The sequence below is a fragment of the Triturus cristatus genome, chromosome 7, assembly GCF_964204655.1.
Source record: "Triturus cristatus chromosome 7, aTriCri1.1, whole genome shotgun sequence".
NCBI lineage: Eukaryota > Metazoa > Chordata > Amphibia > Caudata > Salamandridae > Triturus > Triturus cristatus.
In genome coordinates, this window is record NC_140590.1 from 1,383,941,303 (window position 1) to 1,383,964,739 (window position 23,437).

The 23,437-nt window shown below is 47.4% G+C and overlaps 1 protein-coding gene across 1 annotated transcript in view; it reads left to right on the forward strand.

The window, feature by feature from the left end:
- LOC146812104 (ubiquitin carboxyl-terminal hydrolase CYLD-like) overlaps window positions 1-20,013 on the forward strand; it is a 181,685-nt gene extending 161,672 nt beyond the window's left edge. Inside the window, exons 10-12 of the mRNA XM_085619106.1 lie at window positions 10,699-10,817; window positions 16,139-16,340; window positions 19,208-20,013. Coding sequence (XP_085475232.1) covers window positions 10,699-10,817; window positions 16,139-16,340; window positions 19,208-19,389 — 503 coding nt within the window. The 3' untranslated portion in view covers window positions 19,390-20,013. The remainder of the gene's footprint in view (window positions 1-10,698; window positions 10,818-16,138; window positions 16,341-19,207) is intronic.
- Window positions 20,014-23,437: the final 3,424 nt, after the last annotated feature.

The following is a 23,437-nucleotide window of genomic DNA, read 5'->3' on the forward strand; positions in this document are numbered from 1 at the left end:
TATTCTAGCCTCAAGAGGGAGTCAGTGGAGATCACAACATTTTGGGTAAATATGATGCAATTTTCCTTTGTCAGAGATCAGACGAGGTGTAGAATGAAGGACTGCTTTTAGGACAAGCGTGGTGTATCAGGCAGGCCTGCCTAGATGGCATTACCCATCTCTTCAAGAGATGGAGAGTGGATGCTTCATTCCTTTTATTGATGTGTGGTTCGAATGAGAGGGCACTGTCGATGAGAAATCTGAGATATTTAGTAGCAGCAGTAAGAGAAGTTGTGATGTTGCAGTCTTGAAATTGCAATTAGGGTTGGGTCAATACTTTTGTTGGATTTTGGGGGAAATTGCAGGAATTCTGTTTTATGAGGGTTACATTTCAGGGAATTGTTGGTTGCCCAGGTGTAAATCTCTTCCAAGCTTCTCTTGAGAAGTTGTTGAATGAGGAGAGTTTTAGGTAGAGTTTGTGTCGACTGCATATTATTAGAGTTTGATGTAATTGTTTTCTAATAAATGGCATAGCAGGTTCATGTAAAAGCTGAAGAGTAATGGGGATTGGATTGATCCTTTGGGATTACCACAAGTTACCAGTTCAAGTCTGGAGGTGACGTTTCCAATTCTACCAGATGGAAACGGCCAGTAAGGAATGACTTGAATGTGTTGCACACTGAATCTCTTAGGCTCATTTTGTATACAAGCATTTTAAGAAGAGTTTTATGATTAACTGAGTTGAATGCTGATACGTCTAATAGATTTTAAAGGCAAGTGTCTCCTATGCCCAGCATTTGAAGGATGTCAACACAGACTTTCAGTTTTGCTGTTTCTGTGCTGTGGCCAGCCCCAAATCCAGACTGAATACCCAAAAGGATTGACTTGTAGTCTTTGACTTTAAGTGGACATGGCCAAGCTAGGTAGCTTGGTTTGGGTCTATAACTACTAATAATTTTCAGCTTGGCACTGGCTTTTCTAGGATAAGTGAAATGTGTTCTGTCTTGACTCTGTAAGGATAGGAACCTTATAGCAAAGAGGCATAGAATAGTGAGCGCCATAAAGGAGCTAGAAGGTGAAAAAATAATTTTACTAAGTTGGTAAGAAAAGGTACATCAAGTAGTAAGTTGGTTGCATTAGTCTGATGAGATCATCTAGATGTTTGATGTCGAAGAAGCCCCAAGCGCTAACAGTTTTGGGTAGTGTTCATTCATTGGAACTGCGGAAAGGAGTGAGATTGCTTCTTTTGGTAGCGATTTTCGCAATAAAAAAAACATTAGGAATTCAGTTTATTTTTCCTCGGACAAGTCAGTAGGAATAGATTGGTGTTCTGAAGTATTCTCGTTATTGAATATGAAGATGGCCTTTGCTGATTTTATTCATAGCTAAATTTGCCTCTGATTATATTATTCTTTCGCGTTCTGTATTTCAGATAAAGATGTTTTTGTCACAGATTTTTATTTGGACTCAGGGCGATAGGTCTGTTTTCTTATTGCTGAGTTGTGTTTGTCAAATTATTGACTATTTCCCAGCAGGCTGAATCTCATATGTCATGGAAAAGCCTAGAACCTGATTTTTAAATGTGATTCTGTTCGAAGCTTTTCTTTGTGTGGAGCATAAAAGTTTAATAAAAAACATTTGAGTGTGATTCTTTTTACAGACCACTTAATTTGTTGGGAAGAGATGCTTTGGACACATCCCAGTGCTTCTCTGAATCTTTTCTCAGCCTTTATTTTACCTAAGGGAGGTCTTGGTCTTAAGTTTATGAGTTTACATTTACTTTGAGTTTTATTATTTCTCTTGTGTCGCTTAATGTTTTGTAACTGGAATCATATTTTGTGTGAAATCACTTTATGTGCTAATTAGTTCTCACTCCTAAGAATTTTAGTGTGGTCATTTACGAATGATGCAAAAAAGGACTCATCAGTGATATGATTAGTGACTTGTATCTCTTGCTTTTCAAAATTGTGAGACCGGCCTCGTGGCGTGGGCCCTCCCGACCAGCAAGCCACCCTGCAACCGCACCGATCCACGATGTCACAGACTTCCGGCCACCCCGGCCCAACATCCCGCTGGCCGGCCAGACACCAACAAGCATGCCCGGCCGAGGGAGAGAGGAACCCCCCAGGCCAGACAGAGAGGCGCCGACCCTGTCACACCTCTGGTTTCTTCCCCGAGGACGGTTTCGATCGACCACCAGGCCCCCGGTGAGCGGCCGCCTCGCCTGCTGGGTGTCTGGAGTCCCTCCCGGACCCACCTGAACAGATCAAAGGGCCGAGCGACAGGAAGCCCCGACACACCGCCCCCAGGCACCAAGACCCCTCTCGGCGAGGACTCCGGACTTCAAAGAGGAGGGGAAGTATAACAAGGGGTGCGGAAGGGACGGGAGGCAGAGAAGACCTGGACTGACGAGAGCCTGCTGACCTGGTCGCGGCTCGATCGCTCCCCGAACCGAAGAACGCTACCCGAACTCTGAACCATCTGAGCCCTGCTGACGCTGTCGCGGCTCCCCGAACTCTGAACCATCTGAGCCCTGCTGACGCTGTCGCGGCTCCCCGAACTCTGAACCATCTGAGCCCTGCTGACGCTGTCGCGGCTCCCCGAACTCTGAACGATCTGAGCCCTGCTGACGCTGTCGCGGCTCCCCGAACTACGAACCTCCTGTGCCTGCTGAGTGACTCGCGGCACCCTCCTCCAAGAGAATCGGCAGAGATTGCCGAGAGAAGCAACATCCCCTCAGCTCGAGGATTGAGAGCTGTGCGCAGGATACTCCGCAGAGACACTGACTCAAAGACTGTCCCGCTACCCCCATACCCCCATCACGAGATCGCCGCCGCTTGTGGCACAAATTCCATATCTGCCTTCCGGATCATAAATATCCCTTACAACTAACGATAAAGTATATTGTCTTACGAAGAACTACTGTGTGGTGTCCATCTATCAGGAGAGTGTAAGCGCAGCGTGTGCGATCCTAGGTACGAGACCCTTCCAGGAAGGGCCTCCCCACTCTTGCTCGGCCTAACTCTGGGAGAGGTGGGTCCCCGGGTCGTCAGGAACGCATTCCGCAGCCTCCCCGGTGAACGCCTTCCAACATTTGGTGGCAGCGGTGGGATCCGAGCCAACACCTAGAGATCGTGCAGTAAACGGCTGACGCACTACCAAGAAGAAATGGAAGGAGAAACCTCCCTAGGTGCCGCAGGTACCAACACGAGCACGACATTCCGAGAGGACCAGTTGGAATCTTATACGCACCGAGAACTGAAACAATTTTGCAAAGACCTTGGAATCGCTACCACCGGATTAAGCATGAAAGAGGACTTCCAGGGAGCATTAAAAACCTGGGTCGAGGCAGGAGCTTCCCGGGCACAAACAGAAGGAGAGCCGCCAAATGAACCACGAAGCACCCCGGGGAGGAACGGCGCCCCCGAAGGGGGCCTATCCCCAGAGGAGCTAGCGGACCGAGAAAGGGGCCGCAACCACGAACTAGAGCTAGCAAAATTAAAAATCGAGGGAGAGCTAAAACTGGCCGAAAAGAAACTGGCAGTAGAACAATTACGCCTACAAGGAGAACTCGAGGAAAAGAAACGACAGAGAGAGCACGAAGAAAGAAAACTCCAACTAGAACACGAACGCAGCCTGAAAGAGATCGAGCTCAAGGCTAAAAGTGCGGAAGCCAGACCCTCGGGAACTCAACCCCTCTCCTCCGTCGTGGAACCAAAGGTCCACATCCCCAAGGATGTGGTGAAGTAATACTATAAGAACGACAACATCCAGCAATGGTTCAAGGCCTACGAAGTCACCATGACCTCCCACCGAGTCCCGCAGAAAGACTGGGGGGCTGGGCTGTGGGGCCGGTTCCTGAGCGAGGGGAGAGATACCCTACTAGATCTACCCTCCTCGGTGCTGAACTCCTACAGTCACATGAAGGAGGCCCTAGTAGCCAGATATGGGCTCACCCCTGAAATGTACCGGCAACGATTTAGAGACTGCAAGAAGATACCCGGTACCACATGGGTGGAGTACGTGAACTTTTACAGCCAGGCATTGGACGGGTGGATCAAAGGCAGCAAGGTCTCCACCTTTGAGGAGCTGTTCGACCTAATCGCCTGGGAACATTTGTCCGCCAATTGCTTTGTGGAGTTACGCCAGCACCTCCTGGACAGCAAACTCACGGACCCTCGAAAACGGGCCGTCGAGGCTGACCGATGGGTGAACACCCAGGCCTCCCGGGGTCCCGTAGGAGACTACGGTCGCCACAGTCAGGGACCCCCCCGCCAGAGGGGCGGAGGGAACCAAGGCCGACCAAGAGAACTCCCGGGGGGATCCCAGCACAGTCCCCCCAGAGGACAACCTCCGCCCTTTCCAGCCCCACCTCCGGCCAGCACCGGGCCACCGGGGAGGTCGGGGCCCCGAGTGAGGATCACCTGTTTTCGCTACCAACAGACCGGACACTATGCCAGTGACCCTCAATGTCCCATGTACCAACGACCCGCCACGACCACCCCACCGGCTCGACAAATGGCCTCCGTAGCCCTGGGGGAAGAGATGGAAGACTCCGAAGAATGGGAACCGGCCGCCATGGCCTTGGTCTCCCTAGGGGACCGAGAGATGGTCCCCGGAACGTCCCTGCCCGCCAACACGAAGAAGTACCGACAGCAGGTGAGGGTCAACGGTCACCGCATCGAGGGCCTCCGGGACACGGGGGCAAGTGTCACTGCGGTCCACTGTCACCTGGTCTCCGAAGACCAGATCCTACCCGACGCCTTTTGTCCAGTCATATCGTCAGACAATTCCGAGAGCCTATGCCGGATGGCCCTGGTCCCCTTCGAATGGGGGGGAGTCACCGGCAAGTTGAGGGTGGCAGTCTGAACCTCCCAGCCCGTAGACTGCCTCCTGGGCAACGACCTGGAGAATTCCCCGTGGGGACAAGTGGAACGAAGAGCCCATCTAGAGATGATGGGCCTACCCGAATGGGTATGCGCCACCACGCGCTCTATGACTCTCAGATTGCCTTCCTCCGAGGGAGGTGAGGCCATGCCGCTGAACACACTCACCGTCCCCGAAGTCCGGGACGCACTGCCCGAGCCCTACGACCCTCTTCCAGAAGAAACGACCAATCCCGCCGATGGGTCGGTGCCTCCAGATCCCGAACCCCTGACCGAGCTCAGGAACCTGCCAGAGATGGCCCAGTGGCACTGCGAGGGAGGTCCCTCCCGAGAAGAATTCTGCCAAGAACAATCTACCTGCCCTTCTCTCATTGGACCCCGACAGCAGGCCGAGGCCCAAGCAGCAGGCGACCGGACCGGAACCCACTGGGTATACTGGGAAAACGGCCTCCTGTACAGCGAACAGAAGTCGGCCGAGTTGGGATCGGCCCGAGTACTGGTGGTACCCCTGCGCTTCCGAAATCTCCTCCTGGGCCTGGCCCATGATGTACCCCTGGCCGGACACTTAGGCCAAGATAAGACCTACCAGCGACTCGTCACCCACTTCTATTGGCCCAAGATGCGAGCAAATGTGGAGGCCCACTGCAAGTCCTGCCTCACGTGCCAGGCCAGCGGAAAAAGTGGGGGGAAGCGCAAGGCTCCGCTACAACCCTTCCCCGTCGTCAGTACCCCTTTTGAGCGGGTGGGAATCGACATCGTGGGACCGCTGGACCCCAAGACCGCCCAGGGCCACCGGTTCATCCTCGTCCTGGTGGACCATGCCACCCGCTACCACGAAGCCATTCCCCTCCGCACCGTGACGGCCCCCGTGGTAGGCCGGGCCTTGATGGGGATCTTCTCCCGCGTGGGGTTCCCTCGCGAAGTCGTGAGTGATCGTGGCACGAACTTTATCTCCAAATACATGAAGTCCCTATGGCAGCAGTGCGGAGTATCGTACAAATTCACCACCCCATACCACCCCCAAGGGAATGGCCTAGTCGAGCGATTTAACAGGACACTGAAAGGAATGATCATGGGCCTCGAAGAACCCCTACGCCGGAGATGGGACGTCCTCCTCCCTTGCCTCCTGTTCGCCTACCGAGAGGTTCCACAAAAATTTCTGGGGTTCAGCCCGTTCGAACTACTATACGGACACCCCGTCCGGGGACCCCTGAGCCTGGTCAAGGAGGGTTGGGAAACAACTCCCCGGGGGACCCCCCCGGATGTGTTCCGATACATCTTGGCGCTCCACAATCAGACCCGGAAATTCAGAGAACTCGCCGAGGCGAACCTCGAGGCTAGCCAGGAAGAGATGAAGCGCTGGTATGACCAGAATGCCACGCTGGTCGAGTTTCAGCCGGGCCAACAAGTCTGGGTCATGGCCCCGGTGAAACCTTGCACCCTCCAAGATAAATAGACTGGTCCCTTCAAGGTGGTCGAGCGGAAGAGACAAGTCACCTATCTCGTCGATGTGCAGTCCCCGCGGAACCCCCTCCAGGTTGTCCACGTGAACCGCCTCAAACCCCACTTTGTGAGGACGGAGTTGAGTTTACTCCTGGCCACCGACGATGGGGCTGAAGAAGACACCGAGCCCCTTCCAGACCCCCTGGGGGCTAAAGAGACCGATGGTTCCGTGGAGGGGGTGAGACTGTCAACCGCCCTCACAGTCCAACAGGCCGACGACTGCCGCCAGCTACTAAGGCAGTTCACACCGGCGACAGCCCGCGAGTGAGACACCGGGCCTACCGGGTCCCTGATCGGGTCAGAACCTGCATCCAGACCGAGGTGGCGAAGATGTTGGCCCTCGGGGTGATTGAGCCCTCCGACAGCCCATGGGCTAGCCCGGTAGTCCTGGTCCCGAAAGCGGCTGCCCCTGGTGTCGCCCCCGAGCTGAGGTTTTGCGTGGACTACCGAGGACTCAACGCGGTCACCCGAGCGGACGCTCACCCTATCCCCCGCGCCGACGAGCTCATCGACCGCCTCGGGGCCGCTCGCTACCTCAGCACCTTCGACCTAACCTGTGGATACTGGCAGATTGCCCTCACCGAGGGAGCCAAGGAGCGTTCTGCCTTCTCCACCCCGGATGGGCACTACCGCTTTAGGGTGATGCCATTTGGAATGAAGAATGCCCCGGCCACCTTCCAGCGACTGGTAAACAGGGTCCTGTCCGGACTAGAGGGGTTCAGCGCAGCGTACCTCGACGATATAGCGGTATTCAGCTCTCAATGGACCGAGCACCTCCAGCACCTCCGACAAGTTCTGCTGGCTCTGCGCCAGGCCGGCCTCACCATCAAAGCCAACAAATGTCAAATTGGACAAGGCTCCGTAATCTATCTGGGGCACCAGGTGGGAAGCGGGCAGGTCGCCCCCCTCCAGCCAAAGATCGACGCCATCTTGTCCTGGGAACCCCCAACGACCCAAACGGAAGTCCGGGCCTTCCTGGGCCTCACTGGTTACTACCGGAGGTTTATTAAGAACTATGGCAGCATCGCAGGCCCCCTCACAGAGCTAACCTCCAAAAAACACCCCAAGAAAGTACAATGGACTCCCCCATGCCAGAAAGCGTTCGACGCCTTGAAAGCCGCGATATGTACTGCTCCGGTACTTAAAGCCCCCGACTACGCCCAGGAGTTTGTGGTCCAGACGGACGCCTCGGAACACGGCATTGGGGCAGTCCTTTCACAGTTCAACGACAAAGGCGTAGATCAGCCTATAGCCTTCATCAGCCGAAGGTTGCTGCCCCGAGAACAGCGGTGGAGCACCATTGAAAGGGAGACCTTCGCAGTAGTCTGGGCCCTCAAAAACTACGGCCCTACCTGTTTGGAACACACTTCCGAGTTCAAACAGATCACCGACCCTTGCGGTGGTTGATGCAGATGCGAGGAGAAAACCCCAAGCTGCTACGCTGGTCAATCTCCCTCCAGGGGATGGATTTCACTGTGGAGCATCGCCCCGGGACGGACCACGCCAACGCGGACGGCCTGTCCCGATTCTTCCACTTCAGCGAGGAGAACTCCCAAGTAGATGGGTAGTTCTCCCCGCCTTTCAGCTGGGGGGGGCACGTGTGAGACCGGCCTCGTGGCGTGGGCCCTCCCGACCAGCAAGCCACCCTGCAACCGCACCGATCCACGATGTCACAGACTTCCGGCCACCCCGGCCCAACATCCCGCTGGCCGGCCAGACACCAACACGCATGCCCGGCCGAGGGAGAGAGGAACCCCCCAGGCCAGACAGAGAGGCGCCGACCCTGTCACACCTCTGGTTTCTTCCCCGAGGACGGTTTCGATCGACCACCAGGCCCCCGGTGAGCGGCCGCCTCGCCTGCTGGGTGTCTGGAGTCCCTCCCGGACCCACCTGAACAGATCAAAGGGCCGAGCGACAGGAAGCCCCGACACACCGCCCCCAGGCACCAAGACCCCTCTCGGCGAGGACTCCGGACTTCAAAGAGGAGGGGAAGTATAACAAGGGGTGCGGAAGGGACGGGAGGCAGAGAAGACCTGGACTGACGAGAGCCTGCTGACCTGGTCGCGGCTCGATCGCTCCCCGAACCGAAGAACGCTACCCGAACTCTGAACCATCTGAGCCCTGCTGACGCTGTCGCGGCTCCCCGAACTCTGAACCATCTGAGCCCTGCTGACGCTGTCGCGGCTCCCCGAACTCTGAACCATCTGAGCCCTGCTGACGCTGTCGCGGCTCCCCGAACTCTGAACCATCTGAGCCCTGCTGACGCTGTCGCGGCTCCCCGAACTACGAACCTCCTGTGCCTGCTGAGTGACTCGCGGCACCCTCCTCCAAGAGAATCGGCAGAGATTGCCGAGAGAAGCAACATCCCCTCAGCTCGAGGATTGAGAGCTGTGCGCAGGATACTCCGCAGAGACACTGACTCAAAGACTGTCCCGCTACCCCCATACTCCCATCACGAGACCGCCGCCGCTTGTGGCACAAATTCCATATCTGCCTTCCGGATCATAAAGATCCCTTACAACTAACGATAAAGTATATTGTCTTACAAAGAACTACTGTGTGGTGTCCCTCTATCAGGAGAGTGTAAGCGCAGCGTTTGCGATCCTAGGTACGAGACCCTTCCAGGAAGGGCCTCCCCGCTCTTGCTCGGCCTAACTCTGGGAGAGGTGGGTCCCCGGGTGGTCAGGAACGCATTCCGCAGCCTCCCCGGTGAACGCCTTCCAACAAAAATAATTTCTCATCATTGGTTGGAGGGAACATCATATTGGCAATTTTAGATAACTGGCCCATTGGCCACGGCCATACCCCAAATTGGTTCAAGAAAACGTGAAGGTCTCCTCGTCATATTTTGAAGGCAGCTTGCCAGTTTCTGTTACATCAAAATCAAAATAACGCACTCTTGTGGCAGGTCCTTTGGTGGGATACCCCCTTACCCATCAAAATCCGTCTTAACCAATGATGTACCGTATTCACTTGACTATGCTGACAACTTCAGCTAAACATTCAGTCCCAAAATCCAATAGTCAAATCTATTTGGAAGTAGCAGAAGTCAACCCCAGTGCTTAATTTGAGGCAGTTGTTTCCAGTGCTCAACACCAGCACGTATGACAGTCTACCACATGGTGGTGCTGTCTGTCCCATTTAGAAGTGAGCAGAACAGCAGTTGTTTATTAATTCAATATACCTTAAAAAGGACTAATATCTGCCGCCACAGCTATTCTTATAGCGTTGGGTGCCTGGAATAGTCTGAATCGTCTCACTTATAGGAGTGTGATGGTTACTAGTTGTGTTGGTACTGTCATTGGTAGCGCTGGCAGAGGCAATGGATGGTGAAAGCCGCAGTGGCCTCCTGATGAGGGTCCTGGCACTTACTTTTTTTTTTTACAAATTAAGCATTGGGGACCCATGGGGTCTTAAACTGCCTACATCTGTCCAACCTGAGCTATTGAGCTTTATAGCTATCACTAACTGATGAGATATAATTGCATACTACGTTACTAGGACTAACATTTCAAGATAGGAATAGTAGACACTGCTAGCTGTCAAGAGATGACTTCTCTAATGAATGCAGTGCAGGGTGCTTGGAGAGCCATACTGTGAGACATGACTGACTGCACATTGGGGCTTTTGTGGGCAGTGGTTGCGGGCGTGGAACAAATGTCAAGGCAATGATAGCGCGAGAAGCGACAGAGATGTTTCAAGGCATGCGCAAAGTGGGCAATTGCCCAGGGCCTCCAACATCAAAAGCCTCCCCCAGTAAAATGAAATTTTTCTATTTGACCTCTTTCTACTCTATTTCTCTGTCTAAAGCTCTCTCCTTCTCTACCTCTGTCTACAGCGGACTCTATCTCTCTACCCAGGATCCCACGAAAGACATATTTGAACTGTTTTGAGTGATCTCGTTCCGTACCAGAGCTCCTCGAATATGTCTTTTTCGGGGCCCCACGAAATCCTTAATATGACACTGAGATGCAGCTATCAAGTTGAGACTCATGATAGGTTGTGGTTACTAATACTACAAGGCTGAGACGGAGACTGGAGGCTGGTAACTGGGTGCAATGAGAAATAGTTGTAGGACACACGTCTGAGCAGCATGACTGAAGGATGCGGCTGGAAGGGGGAGGGGCAGATGGAACGAACACGAGTGAGCCCAATGGGTGTTGCGCGCCTGGTGTGGGACGGATATTGTGATTTGTGGCTAGAGTGTAGGAATATGTGGATCGGCGTGCATAATGTAGGATAATGCATGTACAATCTTTAGCAAAATAATATTTCTTGGCCACTTAGGATTAAATCAATACCCAGCCCTGGTTGTTTTTTCTGTCTGCAGCTCCTCGGGAGTGTTTCATCTGCAGTGGTCTGGCCCAGACGGAGTGCGAGCAGTGCTTGATGGATCCGCTGCTCAACCCTGGACATAGCAAGCAGTTCTGTCGGCTGTGCGAGCGACAGGTGAGGCCTGCGACATAAATAGATATGGAGAGGGCAAGGCCTGTTACACATAGGGCGAAGACTGAGGGACACATGAGATATGGACTAAGGCCCATGAGAGAGAGCGGGAGAGAGAGAGAGAGAGAGAGAGAGAGAGAGAGAGAGAGAGAGAGAGAGAGAGAGAGAGAGAAACCTGAACAGGGTATGTATCATTAAAGAAGAAAGAGTTAGTGCAAGTTAGACAGTTAAACTATCCACAAAAGTTGATCCCTGTGCAGCATCAGGAAAGTATATAAACATAGGTTCAGACTGACACGTTTATATCACTGAAGGAGAAACATGGGAGACCATTTACTTAGTAAATTAATCTTAAAATGTATTTTCAAAATACTGAAGGAGGTGGCAAGCTTCATGTGTGTGGGGGTGGTGTTTCAGATAGCAGGTGCCCAGCGAGGGTGAACATAGATATTTCTAGGCATAGAATGGATTTACTGTTGACTTTCCTCATGCAACCCAACATTTTTGCTTCTGTTTCAAGTAGAGAGCTTTATAGGTGATGTACACAAGAAAAGGAAACTTGTCTTCATAGTTCCTAAGGTTGGATACTATACATTCAGTTAAATGAGGTTTAGCTTTGGCAGGTGCTGGTCAATTGTGTAAGGATTTCAGTGATGATACCACTACCATAGTCGAATTCTAGAGCTGACTGTTGCCTTCTCAACACGTTTTAAATCAGATCTAGAGAGAAAATGTATTTTGTTTGCTATAAATTGCAGTTGGCACCAAGGACTCCTCTCCATACCAAGATGGAGCTTGGAGTTAAAAGTAAAGCCTATTTACTGAACAGTTATTACAATCGTAGGTTCATCCCTTTAAGTTGAAGGAGTTTTTTGCCATTCTGATACAGTTTTTTGCACCTATGCAAAATAAGATGCACATTTAGAAACCCTAAACCCATCTAGCAAACCACAGTCTCAGCCTATTAACCAAGTGGAGCCAGGGAATCTGGTGAACTGTAACGTATGAACCACCTATGCATGTCTTGAGTATGGTGCTCTGCGGGCAACAACCATCATGTGAGGGTACAGCATAATTTGCTGTATAAATGAGTTCCAAAACTTCTTTCACTATGAATGAACACATACAAGTAATACTATATGTTTTAAGAACTTTATCACAATTGATGTCATAATATAATCTCAAATTAACTATTAAAATAAACACACAATGAAACCAATTAATAAGCAAAATAGCAAAACAACTAGCAACCTTGTTATGGTATTTCAATAATTCAATTCACTGAATGATGAACTCAGTCTTTGGTAACCTACACCTCCCTTCTAGCCCCTACCTAAGCTATTTAGTACCAAAAGTACCTTTCTGACTTGCTTGAGGTGGTCAGTAGCCAGCAGACTTTAATGAACAAAATATTTGTTGTATAGTTAGTTTATGTACTTGGAGACGGCCACTCTCTGTCTCAGTTCTGGCATTCCTGAGATGATTGGGACCTGGTTGCTCCAAGGAGCCAATGGCCTTCGCAATGGATGTTTGTAGCTCAGCTCACACAAAGCTCCAAGGAAGCTGAAGATGCCTCTCTGCCTAATACACGTCTCTACCAGGCTTACATAAACCTTTCTGATTATTTTAAAAAAAGGAGACCTCATGATGAATAATGTAAAATGCTTGAATTAGCATATGAATTCTGTTGCAACATCACTACATTCTAACAAATTACAAATCGCATTATTGACCTGGTGCTATAAATAAATATGAATAATTGGAGCACTATCAAACTATCATAGAACAAACATTATGTGTAGTACATGTTCAATCAGTACTAAATGCAGCACATGTTTGGAAATTCAAAAATATGAAATGCAACTGAGGTACATGAACAGAAAACGCAAAGGTCCATTCAGAGGTCTGCTTGCCATTTTGAGATAGAAGGTGGAATTCAGTCTTGCTTGGATTCAATTTCAATTTCATACGAGTCATTTAGGTTCTGTAAGGAGGCTTAACCAACTTGAGTATTTGCCCTGGTGTGTCAGTCTAGGCAGTACTGTCTACAAGAGTTATGCGCAGATAGCTATGTTTCTGCTTCTCCAGTTTCTGCAATGGAACATTCCTCAAAAAAGGGCGTGGTCGCACTTTATGCTTGTGAAGTGAGTTTTTGGCTTACCCAGAAGAGATTTGTTGACTATTTGATCACACAAATGAGTCGTGAAAATATACATATAAAATAGATGCTGACTGGCCTCCGCGAGGCTTGGGTTGCCGATGGGCTGGAGTTGGACGACGAGGACTGGATTTCCGCGGTGGCCTCTCCGAAGGAGGTGGCCATACCGGCTCGCCTTCGCTTCGTCCAGCTTAAGATACTCCACCGGGTTTACATGACGGGGCCAAGGCTTCTGCGTATGGGCTATACCGAGGATGGGTTGTGTAAGCGTGGGTGTGGTGCTTTGGCGACCTTTTTGCATATTCTGTGGGAATGCCCGAAGGTGGAGCGATTCTGGCGTGGTGTGCATGAGGTCCTGCGAGTGGTTACGCATGTCGCGCTGTTGCCTGAAGCGAGGAGGTGCTTGCTGAATGTGTGGGAACCAAATGATTACTCGGTTCCGCAGACGCGATGGGTGACTCTGGGATATATGGTAGCTAAGCGTGACATCGCTCAGCTGTGGGGAGCCCAGAGGCCCCCGGCGGTGTCAGCCTGGAAAGAACACATGGACTGGTGCATGTTCCGAGAAAAGGTGGTGTATGTGGCGAGGGGTAAGCCTGGGGCGTGGGTGAAAGTATGGGGCCCCTGGAACGCCTACCGCGGGGGTATTTGCGAGCCACCACTGCTGCCTTCTGTCTCACCAGCTCCGTCCCCCTAGTTGACCCCCTCCCCCAGCCCCGGGCACAGGGTTCCCCCAGTCCTTGATCGGCTCCCCTTCCCCTCTTTAGATTCCTGTGGATGGTTGGGGTCCCCGATTTGAGGTGCACGTGCTGTTACTTTTGATTGCGGGTTGCCTTGCGGGTGTGTTTTTTTTTTTTTGTGTTGTTGTGTTCGTATAAACTGAAACCGTATTGTGGGCTCAGAGTCATGTGGCCCACGTCCTTGATACCTCCTGATTTACTTCTCTGCTACGCCAAGTGCCTTTTTTGTACGAATGTCATATGCTCCTGTCATTCTAGCGGCCGGCCGGAAGGTTGTAGGCCCATACTTGTATATACTTGAAATTGCAATAAACGGTTTAAAAAAAAAAAAAAAAATAGACTGCCTGAAAGTGGCTAAACCTAGTGAAATTAGTCCATAATTGATAAAAAAAATGTTTGGACTTTATAAGGTGTTTAGTCTTATCAAGCCGGAAATGCAATACCTTTCTAATGTCTGGAGTGTGAAAGGACCTTCCTGCGGGTGAGGAAGGTTTAGGAGAGAAAGTTAGGAAGAGAAATGTACTGAATAATATGTGAATCTCGGATAACTTTACAGAAAAAGGATGGGTGTATGCTCATAAGCACCATATTCTATTCAGAAACTGTGTAGGGCTCATTCAAGCATAGTGTCAGAATCTCGCCGTCTCTTTGTGCTGAAGATATACCTACTAACAAAAGACAAGGAAACAAGAAGAGACGACTTTATGAATTGGCTCAAACAGAGGGATCAATAGCCTACAAAAAGCTGCAATTATCTCCTAAGAAGTTGATGGCTGTCTAGTAGGTGGAAACACTTTCTTAAGACATTCTAAGAAATCTTTAATCTTTCATACCTGTAAGATTACCCTGCTGTTTATTTCAATTGACAAGTTGTAATCTTAAAAATGTTACCATTCATTTTTCTTTGTCTTAAGACTAATCAAGAAAAGATAATTGCTTGTCTCTTTATCAAATTTCTTGAAACAAATCTAATTAAACAAGATTATATAAGATAAGAAATCTGTAATCACAGGGGCTCTGAAAAGATGTTTGTGAAGCACATTTTGGATAGGACATAATAGGGACAAGATGTACCCTAACTAAAGAGAATCGCAGAATTGACTCTGCTAGATATAGTAAATACAATATGACCACATGCAGACCTCTTCCACATGAAAACATAAGTGGCTCTGGTGCATGGCCTTTTTCTTCTCTGTCAATATCCACACATTCTTAGTAAGGGTTTAAATGCCCATATTGGATGTGTTCAGGAGCCAGGCTGACAGATTCAAGGACGGATGGATGCAGCGTGAGGTCTGGCAATGAAGCCTGGATAGAAGGTGTGGGCTGTTACATGGATGTCCTAACATGAAAGAGATCATTGTACTACTATTGATAATACCATTCTGAACCAATTAGCATCATTTTAGCTTTGGAACAGGCCAGGTGGATGAGATCAGGCCATGATCATCCAAATTGGTGGACATTTCCCTTACCAGCTACTCAAAAGGGCATTCCTTTTTGCCTGGCCTGACAGAATCTGGAGACAAACGCTCTCCTTTTTTGTATTCTGTAGGTGAAAAAAGATCCACTTGTGGGAAGCTCCATTCTAAGAAGCACATTTGCAGAGGTAAACGTAGAATGCTACAGAATTGAGGAAAAACGTTATTCCATTCAATTGGAAATAGAAGAAAAAAGAGAATAGGTGTTCTAGATGGAAATAAAGGTATGGGTAATTTACCAAAGAAAAAGGACTATAGAAGCATACAGAAAGATATTCCCACATATAGGTGATTTTAAAGACTGTAGAACTGGGGACTAGCCAGTCAAACCTCCGGTTTATGAAAACAAATCCCATTTGTACTTGAATTTGGTATATTTGTAACACATGGACAAGTTAACAAGAAATAAATTGGACTTCATTATGTGTGAAAACTCTTTGGCATTTGATACATATATCTCTGTGAGACATGTGCTACTCTGTATAATGATCATATTAAATCATGGAACAAAATTGGGGTGTAAGAGCCAGCGGTAATGTTTAGGAGCTTGCATTACTCTCTGTGGTACTTGATGTTATGTGATTTTAGTACTTTACAATGTAGTGCAGTTTTTCTTAAATAGGTGTAACAAATTACAACAAATTGATTTATGAAATGATGAATAATTGCTTTTGTGACACTGATTGGAAGATTATTATTGATGTATATAAGCACCAGTACCCCTTTAGTATGCTTTCTTATCCATTTGGCAAAATTTAAGCCTTCACTCAGTAAGGTGAGGCTGTTTTGGAATATATTTTACTTCTCAGTGTTAGCATCTGCTTACCTGGTCTCTGGGCATTTGGGATTCATATTTGACTACATTAACAAAATATGGTGGCTAGATATCCTGGACACAACCAGAGCATCACTGACGTAACCATGATTTTGCTTTGTTTTCCAAAGGTACATTCTCACAGACAGAGAAGGGAGCACAGGCCCAAAACTATTGACTACCCAGAAGGGCCACCCAGTTCTTCCGTCACAAGGCACGTGCTGCAGCTCTTTGCCGTGCTTTGTATAAAGACCAGCCACTTTGTCTCCTTTGTGAAGTATGGACCGGACAGAAACTCCTGGGTGTTCTTTGACAGCATGGCTGGGAGATTAGGTAAGAAGCCTTCACTGTGACTTTGATAAATTCATGATGTGTGTCATGCCAAGATTTCTAGGCGGAAACCTATGAAAACCCAGAGAAGCATAATACTTAAAGAAAACTAGGGTTACGGAGTAAACATTAACCGTAAAAAAACATTTTCCATCCTTTGAGACACAGATCATTTATTCTGGAAACTGTTAAATGTATCAAGGTAAATACCCTTGTTTTCAGTGTTTTTCAATATCTCTTTATTAAAGATTATGCAATAGCAATATCAGTAAACTTTACTTATTGCGTGGTTTGTTAAAAACCTTTGCAACAGTATACAAAGACAGAGGTTCATTGCTAAGTGCTTGACTTTAACAATAAAGTTTTACAAAATCCTTGTGTCCTTAAGTGCTGACTTTAACGGTGAAGTTAAGAACTTCATTAAGACCTAAAATCTTAAAGTTTTTGGCTTAAACAGTTGGGAATTAAAAATAATTTAAAAAGAATTAAACATAGACGCCCCTGTTGCCTGATGCACAGACCATGATACTCTGTGGATTATGTTCGATTAAAAAATAGAGTTTAGCATCCTCCTAATGAAGGGGAAGAGGTTATGTAAAAAATAATAAGAATTAACAGTACGGACAAGTAGACTTTTCTTGTGCCTTGCATTAATAGTGTGTCAGTGGTTCAGCGTCCTTTTGATTCATATTTCATATTTGCAAAGCTGCAAAAGTTAGATGTACTACAAATGGAAAGGTAAGATTACACACTGGTCCTTCGCATTTGGCTTCTAATGTCTTCATTAAATATAAAAGAATCCTGAAACTAAATATTGTATTTTGCATCTGATTATTTCAAGGATATCATATCTTGATGTTTGAACCGCTCTGTGGTGTTGAATTAAGGAAGTCCACCTGGTGTAAAATGACTTTCCCTTCACATTTCTTGTCAAGTGTCTTCATGAAATATACAAGAATATTGAAGCTAAATGTCTGGATCTGATTATTTCAAGGATATTAGTTCTCAGTGTTGGAACCTCTGTGTGGTGCAGAATTAAGTCAGTCTACCGGGTGTTCAAGTATTCAGTCCCTGTTCTGAGTCTATGCGGTGTTCATAAATGCTATTCCCATCTCAAACCTCCCTTCTTGTTTCTGGTACTTCCTCTGCACCCCCATGTCTGCCTACAAGGAGAGAGAATGCATTTATGTCTCTATATATATGCTTATTATTACTCTGTTTTCACTCACTTTTTCACTACTGAATGGTTAAGTTGTCTTCTATCTACAGTGCGCTTTTTTTCTCGTTTAAAAATTCAATAAGCTGGGTATACAAAAAGAAAAATTAAGGATATGTTTAATAATATGTTGACTGCAGAGTGTAGAGGTGCAGCCATATTGTGTACTGCTCTGATATCAGGCAGCAGTGATTGTGAATGCCATGGAGTTTTTTTTAGATGTTACAGTGGTCGAGAATAATTTCCTGTTGCAGCGTCCCAGCGTCCCAGTGTAAGATGACCTCGGAGGGCGCGGCATCTGATCTAGCCCTGCCCACTCCTCCACTTCCCTCTACCCTCTAAGATATAAGAAGTATAGAATTGCCATGTTTGAGCATGCCAGCAGTTTAGTTAGACTGACCCTCTACCATGTTTGTCTGAGAGTTTCTCTTCCATCCACTGCACTGTAACCAAAGTGGGGAGAAGCAGTTACACAGCATAGTGTTGAGCTGTGGTTCATTAGTGTGCTAGTCTATTTCTTGTCAGTGTTAAGGGTCGGAACAGGGAAGTAGTCCTTCTGATAATACTTAATTAAAAAAGTGCAGGGGCTGTAAGTTTGTCTTAGGCGCCATCTCTGCTGAATGCTGGGGTTGCTAAATATCAAGGCAACCTAGTCTTGACTCCGCCTCTTGCCTCCTTCTTTCCTCTCCTGTTTCTTCATCTCACTCTTGCAGATTCTTTTCATCCCTGCTTTCAACTTCTCTTACTGTTTTGCTGTCTTTCTCTTCTTCCTTCTTTTTCCCTTTCCTGCCTTTCTCTCTCTTGTCTGATGATTAAAAATGTGTCCCGGTCTCCACAATAGAGGGTCAGTGTCCACAATCTGCAGTCACCGGCACAAATAAATGACTGCAGGCTGCAGCTAATACTACAGCCGACACTGATCCCTACTGCTTAAGTTGTGTCTTGTACCTTTCCATGCTACCCGAACTGTCTTTTGCACCTTGAACTGCATTGCTCTAATAGTTGGAAGCCATTTTCCTAACAGTGGTGGTGTGTCCCAGGAGCAAAGGAATTTCATCAAAATGTTGCTTTTTATATGGCCGTGAATCAATTTTCTTCTGAAATACTGTAATTTTTATGTGTAGTCAGCAAATGATTGTTTCTATTGGCCTTAATTCCACACAAACGGTAGGGATGCTTTTTCAGGCAGTTGTAATTCAAATGGAGCACAATAAATTAGTGTCACCAATTCTGAGTCAAACAACCTATTTTATTTTCAATTAAAATTAATTACTTTGTTGTGCAATAAAACGTTTCAACGGGTCGATCAGCAATTCCAAAAATACAAACACACACAATTTCTCTTGTATCTTCTTAATCCTAATCAGTGGACTTTACCATCTTCTGGCACACTTAACATTTGTCAACATGGTAACATTTGTCAACAAATAATAGCTATCACCCTCAAACAAAAATGTTACTTTTCTAACCATTTGTTTATTACTTTTTAATACTTTTAATAGTTGGCATGCATCGCTGATGTAATATGATTAGCACTTCTTTGAGCAAAGCTTTATCCATATTTTACATTTATATTATCATCCGATGTCCTTTGTTTCACTTGTTAGTGTGTGATTGATTGGTTAGTCTCTAATGCTTTTTCTATTTCTTCTAGGAGATGCGATGGGAACGAATGTCCCTATGACCCAAGCCTGTCCCCAGCTTGGGGAGTACCTGGCCATGTCGGAAGAGCAGTTTGCGGCCGTAGATGTCAACAAGATGGACAAACTGAGCAGAAGGTTCTTCTGTGACATTTATATGTGCATCTACCAGTACCCTGAAAATGGCCTCCAGTAGCACCAAAGACATGCCCCCCAAGAATGCAATCCTGACCACCCTCAGGAAAAGAGAGAAAGAACCCTTTCCTAATTACCGGAAGAAGGAGTCACTGTGGCTGACACGCGCACTGCACAAAAGTACCAGAGTTTGAAAATAAAAAGGGCCACAATTTGCCATCATCATGCCCATCAGTGCACTGCCATCTATGTACCTCCAGTTTGGAAGCAAGACCACTTTTGGCTATTCGGGAACAGATGTGCATATGGGCTAATGTTCTGCAACTGGTTTAGACTGCTACTTTCATACAATAATCTTTTATCAGTCAGTAAACAAACAAGTTCCTGTTTTGAATTAATTTTATAATTAAGTCTAGGCCCCACTGCATCAATCAGCAACTTTCTTTTAACAAACGAAGTTGAATTGTAAAGTCATTGGCTAAACACGTTGCTGGGCAGGTTCCTCGCCTTGTGCATGGTACATTAAGCCAATTCCCATAAATAAACATGTAATTTCCAATGAAGTTGAAAAATGTGTGAAATTAGTAGGATGACTTTTCTATATAAATATTTAAAATATTTGTGCAATAATAATGTTCTAGGGTTTAATAAAGTTGTATTTTTTAAAATTGTTTTATTTGCTGTTACCGAATGCCTGCTCTGTATTATTTTCCAAATTCTTCTCTTGCGTGAACCTTATGTGTAATGGTAGTCTTTCCACAGTGCCTATGGTATTGTTGTGTGTTGTTTGAGTCAAAAGAATTGGGCTTTACATTAATGTGTATCATTTGGTTCACGGCTGGTGGTGGCCAATGATTCTAGTCTGTGGCCATCTCCCTTTTACACAGATAGCAAGGTATCTACTTTTAGGAAGAAAACCTTAGTTCAGTCTCGGTTACACAGTCAGTATATTACTGTCTAAATTGAAAATGGAAAATATTGACAATATTCATATTGGAGTTTTAAAATTTCGTTACTTTGGTGCTGTAATAAAACAAAATCCTAACGTATGAAAACTTCCATTTCTATTAAGGACATGGAAGGAAGGATTACGCATTTTGTTTCTCTATTTGCAACAGCAGCCGTTTAAAAGGTTTCCTGCACATAAAATATAATGCTTTAAAGAACAATAGAATGGAGCTTAGAGGAAAAATGAAATTTCCCTCAGAACATAAACTATCCTCTAATGGCAGTACTTGACACCATATACGAGCACAATCTTAGGCTCAAACAAAAAATGTACTATGCTGCGATAGCCCAGGCCAAGAAGCAATATTATTCGGCCCGCATTGAGCAGGCTCAAAATAATTCTATGGAAAGTTTCGCCATAGTTCAGAGCTTCGTATCATCCACCGAACAGTCGAGTTCACTTCCAGTCACAGAAGCCTGGTGCGATACTCTGTCCAACTTCTTCATGGATAAAATCCGCTCTATTCAGGCGGCTTTTGCTCCCTGTCTTAGGGCTTCATCAGATCCCATGCCCTACGCTCCTACGCCCGCTAATCCTAGGTACTCCTTGCATGCTTTCTCCTCAGTGGATTTGCCCAGCACTCTCAGAATTCTGAAGGGCCTGAAATCAGGTTCACCTTCTGATCCCTGTGCGGCCAGACTTTTTGCAGCAGTCGCTGAAATCATTAATCCTGAAGTGAACTTCATCATCAATACCACCCTTCTTGAGGCTCTCGTGCCGGAGGGTTGGAAGCAGGCTAAAATCCTCCCACTTTTAAAAAAAACCTTCCCTTGACCCCCAGTTTCCAGGAAATTATTGCCCCATTTCCCTTTTGCCAAGCTTAGCCAAAGTGTGCGAAAAGGTGGTGACCAGAAAACTCACTGAGTTTATCGAAGGGTCGGACCTCTTGCACCCAGCCCAGTCTGAGTTTCGGTCCTCCCATGGTACTGAGTCAGCACTGGTTGAGGTCTCAGAGGCCATCCGGGAGTGTCTGGAAGCCGGCGAGAGAGCAGCTTTAGTCATGCTCGACCTGTCGGTGGCGTTTGATACAGTGCCACACTCACTGCTGCTTTCTCGTCTCGCTGAGATTGGTGTCTCAGGCTCTGCCTGGGGTTGGCTTAGGTCCTTCTTGGAAGGGCGGGTATAACAGGTCTGGCTGCCGCCGGCCACATCAGCCCCTCAGCCGGTTACCACAGGGGTCCTCCCTTAGCCCCCTTCTCCTTAACATCTACATTACTACTCTGGTCTATTTAGCCGAGGACCTGGGGGCTAAGGTCATTGCCTATGCGGATGACACCCAGCTTCATTTTACATGGGGAAAGGATGCTGACTCCGTTTCTTCGGCTCAGCACTGCTTGTCTTCTGTTTAAGTGGCTTGCCGATGCTCAACTTAAGTGCAATGAAGACAAGTCAGAGATTCTCCTGTACGGTAACTTACCCCCCAGCTTCAGAGACACGCTCTGGCCTCCAGGGTTCCCTTTACCGGCATCTGAAGGAAACTCCGCCAAGAACTTGGGAGTGTGGTTCGAGGATAATCTATCCTTCTCTACTCAGGTTAAGAAGCTTGCAGGCAATTGCTTTGGACTTCTTCCTCTTCTCCCTAGACCCGCAAAAGAAACAGTCAGTCGTGCGCTGAACCTTTCTCATTTGGACTATGCCAATGCGCTGTATGTGGGCATCCCAGGATACCTGCTGAATAAGCTTCAGGTTGACCAGGGCTGCTACGCTTCTCTTTGAAATTCACACTAGGAGTAGTGTGCGACAACACCTGCGCTCATTTCATTGGCTTTCCGTGGCTGAATGGGTTAAGTTCAAATCCCTAGTCATCCCTCACTGCGCCCATTATGGCCAGGCCCCTCTTATCTGCAGAAGCGGTTCTCCTTCTATGTCCCGCTGAGACAATTGCGCTCATCAGCACAGCTTCTAGCACAAGTTCCCCGCTTCAGTGGTCACAGGCTGGGCGGTGGCTCGCTCGCCGTGAAAGCTGCTCAAGCTTGGAATGCCATTCCTTTTGCGCTTCGCGATACCCAAGACCCTTGGCCTTTGAAAAAAAAACTAAAAACATATCTTTTTGTCTAGTGTTAATCTGCTGACCCCTCTTGGCTCGCGTCGGGACACTCTTCGGAGTAGCTGCGCGCATAACAAAATTAAATAACATAACATATAAACATCATTGAATACAGAAAACTCTTCAATTCCTTGCTGCGGCAGTGATCAGATTAAGTACACCTGGTGTTCCTCATTTAGTATTTGTTTTTACATGTGATTTAGCTGCCCTGATATCTTTTGTTTGTTGTCCTTCGTTGGTCCGGTGCTTTGTGCAACAGCTTCCAGTCACGTCCGCACCCCCTTTTCTCTTCCACCTCTCTTCAATGCCTACAGGCCAGCGCCATTATTCCTCAACGCACTGACATGAGGGATTCCAAGCACTTTCCTAAGTTTATTGCTGCTCAGTATGTCCTCATCTGATTTTGGTGCTACGCAAAAAATGATGGACGGAATGCTGAATAAATCATACATTCACCCCCAGTGAAGAGATCTGGGTTAAATCCATCGTTCTTTTGTTCACCATGCCACCCCAGTTTAGACCCAGCCATATGCTAATCAGTCTTGACCCTATGCCTCATGGGAACAGTCCATTTCTTTTTCTTTATCCAATTTCGGTGCAGATGGTGCAGAAGGCAACTCACGATGACCTTCAGGCCCAGCTTTCTTGTGCCTACCCTCTCCTTCTCAACCCAGCCCGCAAGTAGGAACGAGAGTTGTGTCTAACCCTCTCCTTCACACCCCTTTTTCCTAGTCTCAACCAAAGTGGAGCATTAGTTGCAGGGATGTCAGGTGATCTAAAGTCGCCCTAGGTTCCTGGAGGACTAGTGTTACAACAATTCATTGAATGCGATACAACATGTCCGTGGGATTTATTGTGGCACTGAACTAAGTCGGTATTCATCGGAGGCTCTCGCACTCGTCTTTTTTCCATCAGGAGGGCAGTGGTGAGTAACGCTACTAGTTTTAAGGGGGGTTGATGTAGACTTAAAGATACTGCCTGATATTTACCACCTTTTATTGGGAATATGTCACAAGGTAAGCTCCAGACACAGAACTATGTATATGGCATTAC